The sequence below is a fragment of the Brienomyrus brachyistius genome, chromosome 14 (genome assembly GCF_023856365.1).
Source record: "Brienomyrus brachyistius isolate T26 chromosome 14, BBRACH_0.4, whole genome shotgun sequence".
Classification (NCBI taxonomy): Eukaryota; Metazoa; Chordata; class Actinopteri; order Osteoglossiformes; family Mormyridae; genus Brienomyrus; species Brienomyrus brachyistius.
Window position 1 is genome coordinate 22855093 of NC_064546.1, and position 23649 is coordinate 22878741.

The 23649-nt window shown below is 46.8% G+C and overlaps 1 protein-coding gene across 1 annotated transcript; it reads right to left on the minus strand.

The window, feature by feature from the left end:
* Window positions 1–1679: 1679 nt before the first annotated feature.
* osr1 (odd-skipped related transcription factor 1) lies at window positions 1680–7535 on the minus strand. The gene is made up of 3 exons (XM_048975491.1): window positions 7257–7535; window positions 2586–3265; window positions 1680–2366 (listed from the first exon to the last, which is right to left on the minus strand). Exons 2-3 carry the CDS (start codon window positions 3209–3211, stop codon window positions 2234–2236), a joined length of 759 nt encoding a protein of 252 aa, XP_048831448.1. The 5' UTR covers window positions 3212–3265; window positions 7257–7535; the 3' UTR covers window positions 1680–2233.
* Window positions 7536–23649: the final 16114 nt, after the last annotated feature.

Consider the following 23649-nt stretch of genomic DNA (forward strand, 5'->3'; position numbering starts at 1 on the left):
CTAGGGGGATTAAAGCCGACCTGTAATGAGGGTTAAGTCCCTGCCACCCCCTCCCCCCCCAATGCGCTCACCCCCCTCCCGCCCAATGCGCTCACCCCCCTCCAGCCCCCAAACTGGGACTATCACGTCATTTCAACCATGACACTGAACACTAGAATTACTTTAATTACTGGAGATCATGACAACTGTGTGTGTGTGGGGGGGGGTTTCAGACACAGCTTAACGCCTACACTATAAAGCTCCCCCTGTCCCCCATCTCCCCTGCTGGGGGGGAATTCTTAGCTTCTGAAAGCAGTGGCTTATTCAGCGAAGGCACTCCTTACCAAAGGGCTCAGAGGAGCGATCGGCCTCCAGGAAGAGCACAATGAGCGAAGGAGGCTCCCTCCCAGCCACGTCCGCCGTCCCAGTCAGGCCTGACGCAGCCTTCCTGCATCTCTGACATTTCCGTTTATCACCCTGGCACCGCGTCTCGGTAATTATGGTCAGCATGTCACACTCTGTGTAAGATACAGCCCACCCTGTATTTTTCTTTGATAAAACTAATACTTGGAAAAACGTGGCTACTTTCAAATCTCGACCCCTGTATTGCAGAGGGTGTTTTCTTTTAAAATCCAAAGAGATTATAAAAATATATTAACATTCTTCAGTTCTCATCTTGATTTTTCTTATCGGTCATATTAGTCACTTTAGTAGATTCTGGGGAGTCACTGGGAGTCACTGGGAGTCACCAATGCAACATGATGGGGCTTGTGTCAGACCGCGGGCCCGCGATAGGATCCATCAGCAGATGTGCCGCTTCTTATGGTGCGTTCGATTATTTCTCTCCAACTCGGACGAAAATGTCACGAAACGTCACGAAAAACGTCACTTCCCATCGGAAACACGCCTCTTTTATGATGTTGATATCGGACGAAATTTTCTTGTCCGAGTTGCCCCTTTGACGTCATTTCATCATGGCGGTTTGTAGTTTGTTTGCCTCTCGAAAAAAGAATATCGCTATGAATGTACTAAAATACTTTATAAATCTTTTAATGTGGTTTGACTAGTTTGTGTTTCTTGTTTGTTTGTCTCTCGGAAATAATACTCTCACTCCAAAACTGCTAAAATATAAAGCAAGAACACAGCAGCGTGTTCATGGAGGCAGCCATGTTTGTTCCGAGATGTGGCAGCTCGAACGGGAGATTGTCGGACGTGATGTCACTCAGCTCGGAATTTCCAAGTTCCGAGAGATAATCGAACGCATCGTTACTAAGTGTTTCTTGCCGCGCTTCTACAGGACACCCTGACAGCATCACCGCCTGAGCCATTGTAAGAGCGGATATCATCGAATAAACGAAGAACACGGGACTGAGCCCCGCCCACACGCGCTACAGGGGAATGATCTCCAAACCCAACCCCGTGAACTTGCAGAGACTTTCCCCTGACCTTTGTGGGGGTGGGGGTCCTTCATCCACGCACTCGATAAACATGCAATCACCTGGCAGCTGAGGGGGATTGGCTCCGCCCTCTCCCCCATGTCTCAGGAAGAATCTAGCCTTAGTGGATAGAGCCCTCGTCCAATGCAGGGGTGTGTCTGTGTTTACGTTATATTTAGCATACGCTAATGCTACAAGGCAAGCGACACCACTAACAATGTATTTGAACATGCACAATAATAAAGGAACCATAATGGTGTCAGATCTGCAGTTACATCCCCTTTTATTGACCAAGAGGTGTTTTGTTTAGAAAATGACTATTTATTTAAAAAATAAGTTTAAGGAATCCAGTGATATATGTAAATAATCAATAATCAGAGTAAAGTGCCAAATATCAGTTATACAAAACAGAAATCTGTACAAAAAACTTTGGAATGTGGTCTTTAAAAGAAGGATAAAGGGATGTGTGTCTCTGGGGTTGCCTGGGAGATTACAGAAGGCTGTCCAGTGAACTCCAAAGTCTCTCAGAAGCCTGGGGTATGGGGCTCCAGACGCGTCAGAAGGCCCGCCCCCGCCACCCACCCCACCCAATCAAAGAACTGGAGACGTGACCGTCAACCCCAGCTTTTATTTCGGTCTGAGTCACTGAGTCCCCCGAATTGCCGCTGAGTCAGAGGTTCCGGCTGCTGGACTTGGCATTTCGGCTGCAGGAGCGCGGTTTCCTGCCAGGCTTTCCCAAGCTTGCCCACATCCCGACATCCTCCTCCTCCTCGCCCCGCCTATTCCGGCCCCCTCCCCCCGAGATTCTGGACCCTGCATCACTTGATCTTGGTGGTCTTCAGCTCCTTCACCTGCATGTGTAACGTTTTGTGCACGGCCAGAGTCCGCGACTGACAGAATCCTTTGCCGCACTCCTGGCACTTAAATGGCTTCTCTTTGGAGTGGATATACCTGGGGGGGGGGCAGTGACAGGAAGGGGGGGGGCATCTCATCAGCATTTATACCGACACACACAACGGCGCTTTATCAGAATTAAAAATCAGCCTCTCTTTGTTTAACGGCCTTTACAATCTGCCTCGGATGAAAGAACCTGCCAGATAGATAAACGTGACTGTTAGCGCGATGTGGGTGTGCGGAGGGCCCTGCATGTAGCCCTCACTCGGCCCTCACCTGTGGTCCCTCAGGTGGTCCTGCCTCCGGAAGGCCTTGTGGCAGATGTCACAGGTGTAGGGCCTCTCGTCTGTGTGTGTGCGCTCGTGGATCAGCAGGTTGTAGGACTTGGTGAAGTGTCGGCCGCAAAACTTGCAGACAAACTCCTTCTTGGTTTTGGAGGGCAGTCGGCCGCGGCTTGGCTTACGGTCGGGCGAAAGCTTGGCCGCCTCCAGCAGGGAGCCCACGGCCGGCGGGGAGCTCAGGTCCTCCGCTTTCAGCGGCTCCTCCTGCGTGGCCGCCACCGCTAGGTTGGCGAAATCGAAGCGGGGCTTGCTCTTGGCGGTCGCGCCAGTGCTCTCCCGCTTGGGCTCGGCCACGTGCGGGAAGACGGGGATGGACGGCAGAGGGAAGCGCGCGTCTACCAGCGCCGGCAGTTTGGAGATGGTGCAGCGTGGCAGTGCCAGTGGAGGGTAGCCCAGTGCCCACTGGTGGAGGTGCACTGCGTGCAGTGTACTGAAGCTGTAGATGCCAGGGATGTGCTCTGAGGGCAGCTGGAAGCCGCCCGACGCTTGCAGCAAGGAGTAATTGACCAAGGGTAAGGAGGGGTGCAGGGGCACCGGCGCAGGGAGTGTCTTACTTCCCATGTCAGAGAACCAGGGGCTGCTCTGTGGGTGAACTGCAAGCCAACAGCCGTCTGGCTGCAAAAGAAAGAGAAATTCCCTTCAGCCTGGGTGACATTCAGGTGCATGTGGCCATTTATCAGGAATAAAAAGCATAGAAAGTGCGTTTTTACACAAAATACACGCATTTACCCTGCTAGCCGTAAAGACGCCTCTTTACGTTAAGATAAATTTACAGCAGGATCCAGATGGATTTAACCTGCAACATTTTGGCCAAGACAAATTCCTTTGCAACTACCCTGCGTGCATAATTATATAATTATAATTGTGCAAATCACGATTTTAATTTTTTGAAAGTAAATCACACCGAACAAGGGCTTTGCATGCGCTCTAAGTAATGGTTTTATTTCCCGTGGCAGACAGCGCGCTACCGGCCAGATCTGTGCGCTTTTTTCTTTCTTTTTTATAATTACGGCGCGTTTCTTCAAAGTCAATAGACAAGCATGGGGCTAATTTATATAAACTCATTGCTTTTTCCTCGGCAGCCCCCGGAGCGCTCGGCTCGGCTCGGGCTGGTCCGGACCGGGACCGGGATCTAGACCGGCCCCGGCGCTGCGTGTGTTTGGCGTGGGCGGTTTCCCCAGCCCGGGAATTTCGCTGCGGGCCATTTCAAACAGGTACACTGAAAGAAGCCATTCACTGAGAGAAATGCCTTTCTGTTTAATCAGCTTCGATAAGAACAAATAAAGCGCACTAAATATCCCTTTGTTTCACTCGCCTTGAATGACACTCCGAGTTTCTACGTGGATTAAATGTCTTTTTTTTCCACGGTCATAGCTGAAAATGTTTCTCGGCTCGGGAAATATTTACTTTGTTACACTTGATTTAAACATAATAATCGGCCCATTACCGCAGGCTTTAATTGTATCCATGTATAGTGCTTGTTTGGAAGTTTATAATTTAAATATAAACTCCACGCTTCTCAATATACCATTGATGCGCCGCCGCTTTTTATGAACAAAACAGCAATACATTCCAAAAAGGGAAGTTTATTAACGCCTCCAGTGTCCTGGGGCAGATCGTTTTTAGAGGGTTAATGAAAATATTAGTAAACAGAATAAAACTGCATGACGGATCTGATTACGACCATATCCAATTATAGTGCGGTGGGGGAAGGGAGGGGCCGCTGTAAATAAAAAGCGAAATAGTACTAATTAGAGCCGCCGGACCTCAAAACTCCCCCGGGGATTTCGCCTTTCTGATCACGACGCAGAAATAATTGACTTTTACTTAGTAAGTCATTAGAGGAGATCAGCGGTCACCCCCGGGGCCGCCCGGACGCTTAACTCTCTGATGTCCAGGCGAGTCATGCAGTGATCTGTGTACCTGCTGAACAGACTACGCTGCACCGCCTGTAATACAGTAAATGCTTAAAATAGGGGGATACTAACAAGGAAAAAATGCACAAGTGTAGCTCGGGACATCCGTTTGGGGCGCATGGCCGGTGACCCAGGCTGACCCGTCCCCCCTCCCGGGATTCGGCCCCGGACTTGTTTGCTAATTGGCGAGATGTTGCATTGATGATCGCGAGGAAAGTGACAGCAGAAGCTTTATTTATCCGCGCTTTGTTGTTGAAGCGCCCGCGAGGACGCGAGGCCTCCCCGCCCCCCCGCCTTTCGCGCCTGCTAATCTGCCTGGCGTCGCAGGTGAGGAAAGTGGCCGGAGTCTGCCCTTACTGCCCCCCCAGTCTACCAACGGGGACCCTGTGCATCTCAACACAAACAGGAAAATAATGGTTTACAATTAATAAATAGCAACGGCATTCACAGTATGACCTTTCTTAAAATTCATAAAATAAGGATGTTCAAATGTCTAACATTAAATCAAAATGAAAGATAATACAATATAAATGTAAGAATGCATATATAAACTAATTAAAACAACTTTAAGCAAACTCTTTCTTATCATTATTATTATTATAACTATTGTTATGGGGGAAAAAAAACAGTGATTCGTATCTATAGAATGTAAATTCGACGCAGGCGTTAATTAAGAAAAGTCCCTTTAAAGTCTATACTTGTCGCGGTTCTAGTGCCAATACACATTTGTTCAATACGCTCGTTTTCGTTTGAAGAGGCCGGCATGTTACATGTGGACCTGTAGTGTGTATTACGAGGCAAAGCATCGCCTCTTGGGTCGCCCATGTTAATGTGCGGCAGTTAACGCGGGGACGCGCCCTTATGTCCAGCTGCTACAGCGCGTATCCGCAAGGAACGCCTCGCGCGCAGGTACTTCGCGTACGAAGCGAGCCCACGCCATATTTTTGTCCTATTTTTCTGTCCACCTTTTAAGATTTTTTTGGTTTATGTTATAATCAAATGCCAGCTTTCTGCTATCATGTGGCTGGACTTAACTAAAACAAATTACTACAATTAAAACAAACCAGTGTTCTTATCATGATGAAATGTACAATGTCAAAAGAAAGACAAATAAATGTTTCACAGTTTAGTAATGTTATTTTTAAAAGCAGGCATGTCCAACCGTGGGGAAACCCTGCGTTTCTGTGTCGCCGTGACCCGGTTCCTGGATGTAAAACAATAACAATAACAATAATAATAAAATTTTAAACTTTTTTTCTGTTTGTACCAAATATACATATTGGGGCCTACACTTAAGTAAGTATTCTATTAATATTACGCATATTTTATTTGAAATAGATATAGATTTTATTTATGCTCTTGCTTACCTGTTTAAGCTTTCCGGTAACAAATTCTTGTTAAACAACCCGGCACAGAGACACTAATGTATAACTCGGTGTCTCACTGCATAAAACGCCAGGCAACGTAGATTAAAAGTCTTAGAATTATGTACGAAATAAATATATTATATATTCATTCCATAAATTGCACTGTATGATAGTTTTGCTGTAACACCTCTATCTCGGTCACCCATTAGCAGTTAAATGTTGCAGTTATTGTGTTACAGTAAAAAACAATATAAATTATAAACGAGTCCATCTTTAAACGCCGTAAAATGTTTAAATGTAACGAGTAAAACGAATATTGAAATACATCAGTGATAAATGTGCAAGACGCATTAACAATATCATACTGATATTAACAACAACAAAACAAGACCCCATTTATATGATCATATGTCATCAACAAAAATACATACTTTTTTCCTTAAACTGTTATACAGTGTAATGATATATAAGCAACAGAGTGAAGAATTTTAAAAAAAAATTCAGTTCGTAGTAAAACATTCAACTCCATACACAGTATCACGGGTAACTCATTGCAATCGAATGATTCGGTCCGTATTACTATTATTATTATTGTTGTTGTTATTATTGTAGCAATTACTGCTACATGTAAAACAATAATCATTGTTTTATAAATAGTGCTACTATGAAACATTCTCGCTCAATGAACAGTGTCGCATTTTTTTCTGACCAAATTCTTTCAAAGCGCATTTTTAAACTGCGGTTCTTCGAAATGCATATACATAGATATACACGCATAAACAGAATGTACTTGGACAACAGCATGTATACATCTGCGCTTCATCCTCCGCATCCTTTACGGCAAAGAACAACTCCGAAATGAAGTTGCGCAACTTTTGCACTAACCATTGTTATTTTTTCCCACGAACACGGTAGTGGTTAAAAATAATCCCGAAATACAAGAATACCTAAACACTTAATCAATCGAAAAGTTGCTTTTCAGAAAGGTAACACCTGCTAATCGCCGGAAGATCTCGACAGAACTGCTACTGCATGTAACCTGTGTTGTAAAGTTGTGAAGTACAGTTTGCGGTTTCATACAATCGGAATGATAAACAAAAAAGGTAAAACTTAAGTCTAAATATACGTCTAATTGCGTTACAAAAGTTTGTTTAGAAAAACGAGACGTCAGGTCCCTGGAAATAACTAAGAACTCAAAGTAAAAAGTTCGCAGCTTGAGAGATGTCGATGGTGCCGTCTCTTCGAGCCCAAGCCTACATTTTTGAGATGCCGAAACACGTATTTTCATACAAAAATGTACATATGCACTGAAGAAATTGTTACCTGGTCTAAGGCGATTGGTCCAGCGGTGTCAGAATTGGAGCTGGGCTGATTTGTTTAAGTTTAAGAAGTTTTGCGGATCAAACTGTAAGACTTTCAGGAGTTTTGCGTCGCTCTCAAGAAAGTTCTGGTTTCATGAAAGTGATTCGTTTAAATCGCAAAGTTAAGGCTGACAGCACGAATGATGAGGAGTGTCATCTATCCCTCATGTGCGCGGGACCGCTGCGGCGATCCGGGTAGGTGCCTTCACGCACTGTCCTGCGGTCTCGGCTCAAACCGCCTCTTTATTGCAACCAAACCCTTTAACCCGCACATGCGCGGAGGGCAGACACCCCCCCCCAGTCCAGAAACCGATCTTACTGTAAAGTGAAGTTTTAACATGGGCTTGTAAGCTCTCCCGACATGCGGACTCTGCTTTGCTTTTCTCTTGCAAACTGCTGTTTCTAAGTGGCAAGTGCAATGACGAGTCATGTAGTATATCAGGGATGGAAAATATAACGACGGCAGTCCTGAAATCACTAGCTACCGCATGGCCTTTTAACAGGCATGTAAATTACACTTTAAAACTACCGAAACATATTTCATTACGTTAGTTTTTTAAGTTCTGTGCATCAAAAGCAGGACGAAGGCCTTTCAATCTAAATACACAAATTAAATGGATTTTCCCACCGTCAAAATACGACTCAAAATCTGTATTGATTAATGACTTGTTTCCTTTTCATAAATAAGTTCACGAAAACTTTTATTTTTCACGCAAAAATGTAAGACATTTAAAATTTCGTTAAGCGCATACATTATTTTTAAGTATCTACGCAAGATCTATTCGCCTACTGAAGTGTGAACTTGTTTTTAAGTTCACCGTGTACGATTGACATTTTATTGGTCAGTGTCGTTTATGTTATTAGCTATTATTCTAAGTAGTAGTGGTACTAAGAGGCTTTCAGTTGTGCCCAGACGTGATATAAAATACTACGAGCTTTTTGGACGGTCTTTACTTCTCGTTATGTAGATTTATTATTTGGCTTGTTTAACTTTGAATTGTGCAATATGATGAAAAAAACTTTGAAAAGCAAAAAAAAGAGTAAGACGATGAACGTGTACTGTAGAGTCAGTAGCATTCCCCCCCCCGATTTCCGTTAGAGGTCTGACCGCCGTACCGGACCTCACGCTACTAAATCAGGCCTCGCTTTATATAGTAATTAGCGTAAATATACAACTGTCACTTGCACTTGGGACCAGGGTGGAAAGAAACTGCGCACGCGTATTAGTCTTTAAAACCATTATTCAATTTTTCACCCATGTGAAAATGAAAACAGATCGTAAGCATGTGTTTAAATTTTTATTAACATAAAATGAGCCCTTTTATTTCCAAGAAAAAATCAGGGACGTATGGAATGTAAATTTAAGCCAGTAAGATATTGAAGATCTTTGGAAAATTATTGCAAGACATAAATGACTGTCAGTTTTTATCGTTGCACGTGTATTTCAACTGCAACTCTATAATATTAAATGTCTTATTTAATCAAAACTAAAAGATACATGATGGGAAACAAGAAACAATTGAGAAATCAATGAAAGAGGTGTTTATTTTAACGCGCTTTATTTTAAAACGGACTTTAAAAAAATTCGTTCGTTGTTTCAAAAGAAATGAACCATATCACGATGCATTTAGCATAACTATTTTTTGCCTCCCGGAATGGAAAGTATATCGGCTTAGACCATGTTCTCTTACTCACAGAGCACGTATTCCTATAAGTAACGTTACGTATCCCGTAAAAAAATCTAATAGCCATAAATTATAGTTTACGTCTATTTCAAGTAATTTAATATGCAGTTTTAATTATTTGTACTTTATCGCTCCAAAGCTGTATCACCATATCTACAATACAAGGTTTGCATATTTAATTGACGCCTCACATTGTCGGTAATAAGCAATGGATTTGCAAATAATCGAAAATAAAATTGGAGAAAAGTAAGTGAGCCTGCGCCATAGGCATTTAACCATCCTCATCCTCATGTTTTCGCAGGAAGAGTTTCCCTGTCTGGGTGTTTATTCCAGCACCACTTTCTGGGATCTTCTGTCACGGTATGGCAACGATGTAGAAAACGCGCCACCTTCTGGACGCAGGTGGTTCTGCTGGAGTTGTTTGTGAGTTTTTTTTTTTTGGCGTTTGCTCCGAGTTCCCGGCCTGATAACGCCTGCATTTGGCTCATGGAACACTTCAATGAAACATAGATTACAACGTTAGGAATAATATCTTAGAAACGAGCACGTTTTACAGCTATGAGTAGGATCATGCGTGCGATTCGGTGTGTAATGTCCGTGCGATTTATACGAGACACAGAGCATGAACATAGACCTCAGTTTAAAAATTCTTAAATCCTCGGCAATGTTTATTTTATGAGCAATCTTTGGGCCCAGCTCACCAATTCAGCATCACTCCACCAAGTTCAAGAGCTCTGACCTCGGAATTAATCAGCAATTTCTGCCACAGAAGCACATCAAGTATGTTAAGCTGGGATATAATAAAAAACACAAGTGAGACATAATTTACATTTTTTTCCTGGGGAAGGAAAAACAAACTGTAAAGAATGGATTTGGGTCAAGCACCCCGTGTGTGTGTGTGGGTGGATGGGGGGGGGGGGGTATGTATATATTACATGATAAAAACCTGTCATTTTGACGCAGTGGGGATATTTTTCGGAGGAAAGTCACTTTTATAAAAATCTGTGATTGCAATCGAAAAAACTAAGAACGTCTGAAGTCTTGTGTTTAGTTTGGTTACTTATGGTTAAGGTTAGGGCTGGGTGGGGGTTAAGGCTGTCATTGTTGGGATTAGGGTTTGAAAGGAATGGAGAGTCCCCACAAAGATATGAACACAAACATGTGTGTGTTTGTGTGTGTGTGTGTGTGTGTGGTTCTCCTTCAATTTTCTACATCCCACACAAAATATATTGGTTTTTCATTTTTAAAAGTCTACTGTTTAAATGAAGAGTAGTACGAATGGACAGATATCATTTCAACTTCAGGGTGATTCAGTCAAGAGTTAACAGTCTGTTTTCTCAGTGTTTTGAAGAGACTGTTTAATCGTACACTGTTTCATTACATCCTGAGCCAATGTCTGATGATGGGATCATCGAGGCTGTCGAGCTGCATTCGAGCAGTTTTCTCCGTGTTACGACATCCTGCGATAATCAGTACAACCAAACGATTCACTACAGAGTTATAAAATATCCGTTAGCAGGTCGTGTAGCAAAAAGCAAGCTCATCACCCTGGAACTTCCCGATTTTCACCCAAACTTATATCTGCATTGTGTCTAGGAACACCAGCCATGAAGGATACATGTAAAGAGAGATTTCAAAGCACCTGTAGCCTGTAACATAGTGTTTGTTTATGAATATCCATTCAACAAATAATTATTAAGTTATTAAGATCAATATCAAGTAAAAGTGATAAGTTTGTTACGCATTCTCTAACACAACAATCTGACATTATTATTATTCACTATCAAAGGACAAAATCACTGCTATCGACGTCTTCAAGCATCCAGCTGATTATGCCGGTATTTGTGCTAATTAAATGATTAACGAGCAGCTTAATGGACATCGGGATTGTGTCATTCTTAAACACGTGCCTTCGAAACAGACCCTCCATCAAGTGAAAAGCTTTAAAAGAAACCGAGCAATGAAGCAAAGCAGAGTGTAATCACAACAGACAGCTTCATCTCTCTCTCTCTCTAATGTAATGAATATATGTAAGACAGTTATATTTTAGATTTGTTTAATTGGGGCCAAACCACATGTGGTTTGCCGAAATAGCTTCCCAAGCAGAGATGGATGTTGGAGTTTGGTGTGACTCCGTTGCGGACGTCTCCCGCAGGTCGAGTTTGGAAGGGTGGGATTCCCCCGGCAGCAGAGAGCTCTCCCGTCTCACGGCCAAAAACACAGAGGGCATCAAGCGGCTTTCCTGGCCAATCAAGGCAAGATAGCCATCAAATCCAGTAGGAGCTAAACCCAGAATTGTGGGAAGACTTCTGGCCCATGCAGGTGAAATGGAGCCGATTGTAAGAAAATGCAGGCTGCACCAATGAAGGCACCCGATCCCTCATATGCCCCATGGCCTTGTGGTCCATGACATCTCAGCACAGGGCCTGCAGAGTGAATCATACATTTGTTTACTACCTAGAAGCCTGTGAGGCGCCGCCTCAGGAGAGTGTGAGAGCCCAGCGTTCCGTACACATTGCCGCTGGCATCCGGCAAAGCCTCAGTTTCACATTCCGGTTTCTCCGGAGCTGGCATCCCGGCGGCAGACGCTGGCACACGCCTCTCCACGTGCTCTGCCCGAGCCAAGCATCCAAAAGCAGCTCTCAGCCCCTTACATGGACTATTTTATTGAACTGTTCATTCACCTAATATCTACAAATGAATAATAGGACTTAACTTGTGCTGTGTAATCGAGTTTGATGCAGAACGGCACACTAAAGAATGGGGTTAATCTAAAACAAGCTCAAGCCGATGACAAGCGACATTTACTATCCATGTGAAGATGGATCAGAGATGCAGACTGCCTCCGGTGGCTGCTTGCAGTACTGCAGTTTCTGTTTCGTCGTGGCTCCATGACCTGCAGTACTATTACAAGGTAACTCGGTCACCGTGATCAGTGGAGCAGTTTCCATAACGACAGGAGCAAAGTGGAAAACAGCCTCTCGTTAGACCGGCACCTGTGTGCCTCAGAGCCCAGAGGTACCACTTTGGGCTGTGGCGCTCGTGTCAGCGGGGGGCTGTGCTCAGTCTCACCCCATCAGGGAAAGAGGCAGAGCTGCATTAAATAAACTATATATATATTTACTTTGTATGACATATTGCACAGCGTCTATGTGCTCACAGGGCGCCTTTCCCTCCAATTTCCTCAGCTTGTTATTCCCAATTACATGACACCCTCTAATATTCCGGAAACCCAAACCCACACACGCTAGCCGACATCATCAATAATGAGGCTCCACCAACACGCTGCCCTTGGTGCGGGGAGAGGCAACGGATGCATGACTTCGGTGAGGTCAGCGGGAGGTGCCAAGGGGCTCAGCTCGTCCGCTGTCCCCCCCCGCGTCACAGTTATAATGGTGGAGTCCTGTTCACTCACCTTCCAGCGACTGAAACGCATCACAGCAACAGCCCGCCGCTCTGGGACGTGTCAGCTTATCAGCTGAAATATTACTGCTGGTGATTAGATTAGGCAAGTCCCCACATCCCTATCTGAGCACCAGGATGGGGGGGGAGGGCGAGGGGGGGGGTAGCAGCTCTGAATGGTATGGTGAGCAAATCAAGGGGGAATCTCCAAAACACACAAAGATAATGCGTGAAAGTACAGCGTACTGCGTGCGCGCCACTGCTGCTACTACCACTGATATTAACGTGCTCTTGCTAACCTGCCCCAAAGCCCAAAACAGCAGTGTGCATGTTTGTGTTCATTGACCACATCCATCACAGGTTTCCCCAGAGGGAGGGGCTTCTCAGGCCACGCCCCCTGGGTGGAGTGCGGGGCCCGTGTGTGCAGGCATGGCGGCTGACGGCTGACTGGCGCCGGCGTGGTCCACCCCCTCCTGATCCCATCTCCCCCCCCATGCCAGCACCCAACCTCGGCACCTCGCTGTAACTTCCAGGTGAGGTTATGGGCGACGATGGCATGTGCAGCTCATACAGGACCTTCTCCCTAAGGATCGCTTTTCGAGGAGTCATCAAAATGATTCCTTACTATATAATTATGATATTTGCAATATTAGAATGAGTATTATGGGATGTCCTCACTAGTAAAAAGTAACACCTACCAACATCAACAGGCACCGCCCTGACCGCCCAGAGAAGGGTTACCCCAAAATCGGCCCTTAAACGTGGAGAAGGGCAGCATGGAATGGAGAGTGAGGTGCACCTCAGCGACCAGCGATGCTGTTTCAGCAACGCCGCGTGTTTTCGGAACATTATAAATGGGTAATGTTTTGTTTTTACTGCAGGTCCCCTATAGAGTTTAATGTTTCTGTATCCCGGCCAAGATGCGGTAACAGGAATTGAGTGAGACGAATTCATCAACAATCCTAATACAATTACATGTGGAAAAATCCCCGAAGAGTGTCCAATAAGTGGTAATGTAATGTTTCAATAACATGCGAATACGGCAGGAGACACGGAAAGCGCCGAGAGACGCCCGTCCGCAGGGAATAGCAATCGATCCGTTTGGAGACCGACGGCCAAGTTTGAGTCAATTATATTGGATTCTCTGGGGATCCTGAATTTCACTGTTCGTGATCCCGCACTGGAGGGAGACAGGTGTGACATCATCTCAGGTCCTTCTCCCTCAAAAATCGTGTGGATTCAGGCCTTTTTCGGTCATAAATTGACCAGCAAATTATTTGGTTTCTAGTGTCCAGTATATTCTTGGTGTCAGAGATGGGGCCTTTCAGCAGGATCGGGAATCTGCTGAGCCGGAGTGTCTGGGAGGCGATGCGGCTGTTCCGCCATGTCTGGAGGGATCCTGAGTGCTGCACCTATGCAGGCTCGCATGCGAGTGGCGTTTTCGTGCTCGCAGGTGTTTCATGGCATGTAGCCTTGATGAGATTCACTCTCGAACAGCACTGCTAAGCTGCCAGGCCGCGGTGGATTCCATTACACTCTTTCCAGGTGGGCTCTGATCCGGCAGACAAGGGGCTGGCAGGTATATGACACCTCTGGTGGCAGGTTTTGCCACCGCTAACACATCAGCATGGGACCCCAAGGTTTTGGGGCCCCCTGTTGACCACAAACAGTCACTACACTATGGGAGACCAGGAAACGGCAAATCTGCCACTGGATGTCTCACCGGAACGCCACTGCACTAAAACATCACTGTCTCCATCACAGGAAGACGGAAAAGGGGAATATCGTGAGATTCAGAGATTCGGAGCTTCGAGATTTAATGTGCACATACATGTACCGCGAGCACAGACACAGGGCTGTCTGTAGCCGCTGTTCCCAGCCACTCCTGGGTTTGATATACTTCACCCCCCGATGGGAAAACCGCCGCAGTCAGGTATAGCGAGATAGTGAATTAATGCCGTATCCTGTCTGCCTCAGCATGCTAACTTATAATGGATTTTCGGTCAGGTTGGCCTGCAGGATCCCTCTGGGATCAGACTTCAATGCCTCTCCTCACTTGAATTTAAATCATCTGACACGGAGCTTCTGTGCGTTGAGCTCATGGAAGGATTGGCCGTTTTTCCGATAGGAACAAACCGCGGCCTGAAACCGTAATTTCTTATAAATGAATAGCCAACAGTTCTTGCTATTAATTTAGCCGCTCGGCCCTCGGGTAAGCAAGGCCGGCTCTCAGCCCTCGATAACATCTGTCACCTGTCTGCCGGTTTTGGCAAACACACATCTGGGTGAAGATGTCCCCAGAGCGAGCTTCACAAAGGAGCAGGCTGTCAGTAATCCCAGGTCTCTGGAGGGGAACCTGCTTTTAATTAGGCTAATTAGTCGAGCGCAAAATGCATCCAGAGATGGACGGCCCCGCCCTCCCGAACGGTAGTTTGAGAAACAGGAAAATGGCAATCTCTGTCTCCCCTTTCAGGAAGTTTAGAAAAAAAACTCCTCAGTAAATTGTTTTGGTTAGCTGGCAGCCTTGGAGTCGCCGGTGACCCGGATGGCGGGAGACGAGCGATGGAGGCCCACATCGCCGTGTTTATCGAACGTGACATGGGGGGAGAGAGCTGATGGAGTTCAGCAATAAAATACAGGAAATTTTGTTTAGATCCACTAGGACAATATTCAGAGTGGCACGTTTTAAAATAAACCTCCCAAAGCGTAAACAACTTGTGATCATTCCTGACAGAACACTACTAATTAAGGAGCATCACAGTTGCAATTAATGGACTTTGAATCCCACAGTCTAAGCCATCCGTGGCGTACAGAACATTTGGTTTCTCATGGAAACACCATGTAACGCGACACATAATCGTCATTTACGCAGAGCCGCACCAAACGCATGTGTTTGCCTAAGGAACGCTTAATTTGATTAAGAAGCGGCCGGCCGTGTCCGAGGACGTGGGGTAATTAATCCCGGAGCCGGGCCATTGCTGGGAAGGTTGTTGTTTCAGTTCCCCCGCCACTCCAGGCCTGACGCACGCCGGTGTTGAGGAGAGCGTCGTCATCAGGCAAATATGCAGGCCGGCGTTTTGTTATGTTTCATTCTGCTCGAGTGGCACTTTGGGCCAGAGGCCCACAATTCACTCCAAGGGGGAGGGGGGCGGGGCTAACGATCGCCGCGTATGTGCGAGTCGGGGGGGGTGGGGGGGGGGTGGGCGCCAGGGACGGAGGGGCTGCCAGCTCCCTCCACATTTACGAGCGTGAAGAGTATAAAAATACTCATCGCTACTCAGGGGCGCTGGGGGGACGAGATGAATATTTCAGCTGCGAGGTCCTGGGGGCGCAGAGGCTCAGTGCTTCCACCAGCAAGCACGGAGAGCCCGGAATGTTCCGCACTTGGTCTGCACGGGGGTGTGACTGCTTAAGTCGCCCCGGTCCTTCCATGGTTGACTTTCACTTTACCGTGACCGGTCAGCAGAGTTTACATGCTTTGCACCTCCATACACGCCGTAAGCGTGAAAACTCGCTCTTATAGCTGCCCATCATATGATGTAATGTTCACTTTCTATTCAGACAGGGGGCAGCAATGAGAGTCCCGCCATGTCACAGCCAGCTGGGCCAGTCTTTCACCAGTCACTCGTTCCCAGCAACCTGAAGCGGTGGTCAGCCCTCTGCATGTCTTCCAGTGGACCCAAATAATTCGAAATAAGAAAAACTGAGATTTTCACAGCAACCACTGCAGGCCATCAGCCAAAAGAGAGAAAGGGGGAAAAAACATATTTACAAGTATCTTTGATGATACTCTGGTGATCCTGGGATAATGCAGTAAAGCTCGGCAAGCTGTTTGCGTAATTTATGGACCTTTATTCAATTTTTATGCTACTTTTATGCTACACATTCATCTCGTGTGACTCGGGCCTGTTCACAGAAGCCGCTGACTGTTACACACCCATTTAAAGCCTGTTGTTTTACCAACAGCATTAATTGTTTTAGTTCACTGCTCTCTCTGCCACACAGCACTGACTGCCATCCAAGCACTCAACCCCAGCAGCCACCCACACACCTGACACTGCCATGCAGCAGGTTATCGAGCCCTCGGTTACAGCTCAGGCATTGTGGAAGAAGGCAAAAAATGTGGACCAGCTAGGGGGACATGGACCGGATTCCGTACCACAGCCGCGTAGGACAGGAATATCGATTTTAGCAGAGACACGCCGGAAAATATGTAGATGCAGTGTCATTTTACAGTGTCATGTTACAGAAGAAAGGAATCTATTTTCTTATTTATTCTGCAAAAGGTCTAAAAATATGCTGATGTAACACCGAAACCATCTGGCTCTCTCCCACGAGCTCTTTTGTTTCTTAAAATGAGACAACGAACTGGAACAAAGGGCCATTAAAGGCAGAGCATTTCACAGGCCCAACTTGAACCTGCAGGAGCTTTCGACATCCCGGCCGGGTTTCAGTGCAACCGGAGAGCAGGGCCGCCGATGTCGCCTTCATTAGCGCGGCGGATCACGGCGTTCTCTCACGGCTCTACTTCCGGAGGGACTCTCAGAGCAGAGATCACACGCCCTCCTTAGAGGCACGCACGTCAGCCTCATGTCTGGGTTCCTCGATCCGGCAAGAGTAGGATTCTGTGGAACTACCACTAGATCGAAATGAGTGGTCGAAATTCCACTGGAAAAACACGGTCCAAGTTAAAGGGTCTGATGGCCACCCGAAGTGAGAAGCCATGACAGACAGTGCCTCGAACCTCAGGTCATACACGCCATGAGCCATTTTGGTGGGGGGGGGGGGAGATCCAGGTGAATATCTTGCTGCATAAATGAGCGTCATTTCTGGTGTGCGTAGCTGTACATGTGTCGTGGAGGTTCTGCTCGCTCAGCTAACAGAACGATATAAATTACTGAGGGCTGGTCGGGGGGGAGGGGGGGAGTCTCCCGGGCTTTATTGGACGGGACAGGCATAGCTTACACAGATCTCGATGGTATGTAATTTGCGGGGCTGCAATTGTACCGTATGACGACGTGGTAGGACCGCACATGGATGTTTGGGCTTTGCAGGCTGGGGGGGGGGATCAGGGTGCTGTGAGTGCTGTCAGGGTGGAATAACACACAGGGGCAAGCTCTGCATACGACAGGCTGCCAAGGCCTCGCTGCTCCAGCAGGTGGCGCACCACCTGTGCAGTGACAGCACCCCCCCGCCTGTTTCATGCAAGTTTAGTTTGCTGCCCCCCCACCCAATGCTGACTGTTTCCGATATTATCAAACAGTCACTGTATCTTAGCACTGCATCCAACACAGGGAGTGACATATGTGTAATGGGGCCACCATAGGCACATGTTAAGTACCTCTGTGAATGTGTTAAGTACAGCTGTATACATTGTGCTGTGTACCTCTGTATACGAGTTAAGTACCACTGTAGACATGTGTTAGGTACAGCTGTATGTCATGTTTATTATCTCTGTAGATGTATGTTAAGTACAGTTGTATATGTTAAGTACCTCTGTAAATGTGCTACATACTTCTGTAGATGAGCTAAGTAAACCTGCATACGTTGTGTTATGTACCTCCAGTAGACATGTGTTAAGTACATCTGTATACAAGTTAAGTACATCTGTGAACACGTGTGTTTACTTCTGTCGATATGTTAAGCACGTTTTGCACAGCTGTATAAGTTGTAAGTAACTCTGTAGATGTGTGTTAAGTACCTCTATAGACATGTGTTAAGTAACTCTGCATACCCATCTTTAGTGCCTCTGTAGATGTGTGTTAAGTACCTCTATAGACATGCGTTACGTACCTCTGCATACCCATGTTTAGTGCCTCTGTAAATGCATGTTAAGTACCTCTATAGACATACGTTAAGTACCTCTGCATGCCCATGTTTAGTGCCTCTGTAGATGCGTGTTAAGTACCTCTATAGACATGCGTTAAGTGCCTCTGCATACCCATGTTTAGTGCCTCTGTAAATGCATGTTAAGTACCTCTATAGACATACGTTAAGTGCCTCTGCATGCCCATGTTTAGTGCCTCTGTAGATGCGTGTTAAGTACCTCTATAGACATGCGTTAAGTGCCTCTGCATACCCATGTTTAGTGCCTCTGTAAATGCATGTTAAGTACCTCTATAGACATGCGTTAAGTGCCTCTGCATACCCATGTTTAGTGCCTCTGTAAATGCATGTTAAGTACCTCTATAGACATACGTTAAGTACCTCTGCATGCCCATGTTTAGTGCCTCTGTAGATGCGTGTTAAGTACCTCTATAGACATGCGTTAAGTGCCTCTGCATACCCATGTTTAGTGCCTCTGTAAATGCATGTTAAGTACCTCTATAGACATGCGTTAAGTGCCTCTGCATACCCATGTTTAGTGCCTCTGTAAATGCATGTTAAGTACCTCTATAGACATACGTTAAGTACCTCTGCATGCCCATGTTTAGTGCCTCTGTAGATGCGTGTTAAGTACCTCTATAGACATGCGTTAAGTGCCTCTGCATACCCATGTTTAGTGCCTCTGTAAATGCATGTTAAGTACCTCTATATACATGTGTTAAGTACCTCTGCATGCCCATGTTTAGTGCCTCTGTAGATGCATGTTAAGTACCTCTATAGACATGCGTTAAGTGCCTCTGCATACCCATGTTTAGTGCCTCTGTAAATGCATGTTAAGTACCTCTATATACATGTGTTAAGTACCTCTGCATACCCATGTTTAGTGCCTCTGTAGATGCGTGTTAAGTACAGCTGTAGACGTGTCTTAAGCCCTGCTGCAGATACATGCTCAGCTGTGGCTCTGCATTAGCTTGCGTCACTGAGCACGTTTGGTAGCAGCTCTGTATGGGAATCCGCAGGCCGCCTGCTTTTAATCATGCGGCAGTGTACACGCATAAATCCATGTGCAGGTGTGCATATCAGCACACACACACACACACACACACACACACACACACACACACACACACACACACACACATGCACAGACCATAGAGGCAGGTTCAGCAGGTGAAAGAGGAGGCTGTCGATCAGAAGGAGGTTTCGGGGCAGATTCAGCATGGAAGCATCCGGATGGATGAAAAACATTAGCTAAGAAATATCGAAGATGCACGTCTTCCTGGGCCAGTGAGCTCAAGGTTAATATTCACATTTGCAGGATAAATTCATACATTTGGCAAGATACAGCAGAGAAAACCATCTATTCTCCGTTTGAAATGTTTTACAGAAAATGAGTTATTTTTACGGGCATTGTGGGGGGGGGTGCGGAGAGGTGACTGAGGGGCCGAGTGGTGACAACAGACAGGGTCACGGATAAACAGGGATTATGAGGATAACAAGTAGTTTACAAAGAGACACACAACGCAGGAACGCCTCACACCCTCAGTCAAGGCCCTGAAATACACTCCGCCTGGTAAAATGGTTTCCTATCCGCCCGTGTTACTGGGTGGCTCTGTGCACTCTGTGCACTCTACTGCAGTGACGCCTCCATCCAGATCCCCTAAGGGTGCGATGGGTAAACGCCGCTGATGAAATTAGCAGGGATTACAGAGGTTCTCTTCACTTTAATCAAAAACGCACAGCTTGTGTTTTTATGCAGTATTTTCCATAACTGGGTTGTCATGTGCATGGACACCCTCAAGGTCATCATCCATCCACCCTTCCCGAGCCCTACAGTCTATTACAGGCAGTCGGGGTTCACCCTGGACGGGATGCAGAGCTCTCCACAGACATCCCCAATGCTTCCATGTTTAGACGACGCCCAGCACCAGCTTCTCATCCTGCTCTGCACATGCCCCCAACCCTCAGAGTAACACTTTAAGATGTATGTTACGAGATTAATCAAACACCAGCCGTTAGCAGTGAAGCCTCTTGGCACACCGACGCGTAATAAATGATTATTGCTTCAGCAGCGCTGGTCGTTATAAATCAGCCGGCGAGGATGCTGTACGAGATGAAAGGACCCTGCGAGGTATAAGGCCCAGCCAGGTCTGGGATCTCAATCTTCAATCAAGACACCCCCCCTCCCTCCCAGCAGCCCACCCCCATGGAAGCCGGGAGTGTAATTTTACAGACAGAAGCTCTGGGTTTGATGAAGAGCACGCTGTACCTGGGCTGGCCGGTAATATTTCCCGGTGTGGTAATGAAACGCACATGCAGCTCGGCCGCAGTAGCCAGGCCCCTGTCAGGACACGTAACGTCTTCCAGTCACATGACGGACTAATTAAAGGAACGTGTGCGTGAGCATGTAAGGCTGAGGGTCTCCATAGCCTACAGGGTTACCCTGCGGCCAAACAGCAAGCTGCTAGTGGCACTAGTGCCGGCCGCGGGAACCACACACGTTGGTTACAGACGCTCAGGCCGGTGGCATGTGGTTCCCGTTACAGGCAGGGGGCCGAGCTGGACCCAGCCACAAAGGCTTTTTGGGGCTTGCTGTTCAGATAGCAGGTACCAGTCGCCAAAGAAGCATGCAACGGCCGTGGGAAGGATCCAAAATAGCTTTTAGCGTAGCACAAGCCATTACCATGCAGGCCGAAGGCAAGAAGGACTGGCACCGGGGACAAGAAGCCGCCAACAGTCATGACAAAGCTGCCAGTCGGCTGACACTGGCTTGTACAGCTACCCAATGCTAACGCTAACAGCACTCCCAAGAGGATTCAGGGATACGGGACCCAGCGCTGGTGGAAATGGCCCACGGGGGGTGTCAGAGATCTCCCCCCCCCATCAGAGATGTGCTGCTGTTGACAGTGTCCCAGAGACACAAACAAAACCCTGAGCAGTGCCAGCTGGCTCCCCGAGAACAAGGATGATTTCACTGAATAATAATCATCTCTTTATGTTTCTCATCAGATAAACTCGTACGGTTTCGGGAAACATGGGATGGGCTACGACGGACAGGAGGGAGCCCCACTCCAAGGCTCGCTGCACCGTAATGGGATATGCCAGGAATCAAGGCCTTATAAATGGAGCGTTATGTCATCAACCGGCCAAGAGAACCGACCCAGTGCCTCAGCATCTGTGGCCATCCTCGGGTTTGCACTGAGCAGGACTGCAGTGAGCGGAGGTCTAGAACCAATAAACATCCGCCGTGGTACGAAAACATGTGCGCGTATGACGGCGGACCTTCAGGCCCTGCTCCTCCATCCCCGGGCGTGTATTTACTTAACACGCCACTATCTGGGGTCTTGGGGCAGAAATATGAAAAGAAAAACAACTGAAAACAAAATTATTTATTATCTGCGAGCTCAAGTGTGCTTCAGCGCCAGTGAAATAAGTAGCAGCTAATGTAAACAGTTTGATGCGCGGCCGCTTTTTTTGAAGCCCGCTGACGGATGCGCCAAAGAATGCGCTGAACCGTTTTCGCTTTACGGAGGAGCCCCAGAGAGCAGTATTAGTGCTGAATGCATTCCAATGCGGCGACGCAGCGGATCTCGCAGCGAATGCGTCCAAACAGCCACTCCCTATCCCTCCCACTCTCTCGCTCCCCTTCCTCTGTGTCTGAACCTTCGATCGGAGGGCTGATACAAAAACTTTGGTCTCGATCACCCTATAGGTCACCATCCCCCTTAGACCTCTTGGCTCCTGGCAGGTCTTGTCTCACCACAAAGGTATCCTACATTCCCATGCCATGCTGACCAATGACACGGAGGTGGCACGTCAGGCACGTCAGGAACGTCAGACACACTCACGGCCAGGCTGCACAGGTCGTGTTTGTTCCTGTGGTACAGCTCATGGATTCCTTCCGCCCAGCTTTGGTTGGCACTTGGACTCGGCGCGTGGGAAATGCACAAGGCGAATGAGCAGCGACAGATTTCGGCATGAACTTCCTGTTCCGTCGCCATCAGCATGGCTAAGCATTGCTCGCACGAGGGACCTGAGGGCCGTAAAGGCCGCGTGCCGAAAGCCAAACGCTTGCAAGGACTCAGTTGTTCTGCAGATCCCGTGGAGATCGCTACAGCATGTAAGGCATTCCCACCTCTTCCGGACCGTTTACCTTGGAACGTCAGGCAGCATCCTGAGAGACCACGAATCGTGGAAGCCTAAACTACTGTTCTTGGGTCGGGAAACCGCCTTGTGCAATATTTCAAGAGCGATTGCTGAAAATCTGGAAGGCCTAGGCGAGAAAAACATCAGCGCATGATCCTTAAATGACCCGCTTTGGTTTGATCACAACCAGAAGTTGTAAATAACAGAGTATAGATTTACTAATATATGCGCGGGTGTGCGTGTGTTTGTGTATTTTAAAAAGCGTGCGTGCTGTTATGCGAAGTTGTTTTTTCATGTGGATTACAATGTGCACTAATATTTACCCACACATTTTGAAAAATGAAGCTTGTGTTTTTTATTTAAATGTGCATTACCTAAGCCTCTGCATATCAGCGACACTCAGCTTGGATGGACCAATGTATACTAACTGTCAATCAGGGTTATAGATAATTTAGTTCAGTTTATTTTGGTTCGCTGTTAGCCAAAACCTGGCACTTCTTCCCTTAAACCAACCCACCTTGTTGAAATGTACCGGTTTCCAGAATGGTTTCTTTTTACGTTGGTACAGTACATCCTTCCCTGCCTGCTGGTTTCTGCCCTTATTTGGTCCTTGTATTCTGAGGAACTCCTGCTACCAATAAGTCAGGCAATCATCAAACTTAATCACCCCAGACCTAAGAGGACCTTCCTGGCAACTTTGTCCAAGGAATGAAGAGATTGTTTATTATTTAATAACAGATATTGCTAATGAATGAAGCGCCAAACAGTCTGCAAAAGTGTTGAGACATTTGACAGATGGATAAATGAAGATTAGTCCCAAGTGAAGGTTCTTTGTGTCCTACGTGTGAACGCGGCTACGACCTACGGACGACAGACTCAAATCCCGAAAATCCCCTGCATGTAGGCAAAACCGCCTCCTTGGTGGACATCAGCAGAATACCCCTGTTTCACATCCCTCAACGACCCACCCCAAGAAAAACAATTCCTACTTAAGAGTTTGGATTCAGAAACATTTATACAAAAAAATAAAAACCCCTGAAAACGAACGCAGCTGGAGTGTGGAGCTGTGTCCTGTGGCCATGGACTCTGACTCCAACAGGGACACACTGACCGGGAATAGTGGAGGATGGGAATGAGGCATAACAGCGCAGAGACAACGCGAGACACTGCCTTTGAGTCTCTGGAGCTGTGGAAATCTCTGCCCGCCCCCACGAAACTGTCACACCACCCCCCAGGCCCACAGGTGGAAAAATGGCCTCGCTGTGCGAAATTAGGCATTTTCCACGAACAGCATCA

Coding starts and splice junctions, on each gene's coding strand:
- osr1 (XM_048975491.1), bottom strand. CDS start 3,211: ATGGGAAGTAAGACACTCCCTGCGCCGGTGCCCCTGCACCCCTCCTTA. Junction 2,367..2,585: donor GACCACCTGAGGGACCACAG/GTGAGGGCCGAG, acceptor CCCCCCCCCCAG/GTATATCCACTCCAAAGAGA.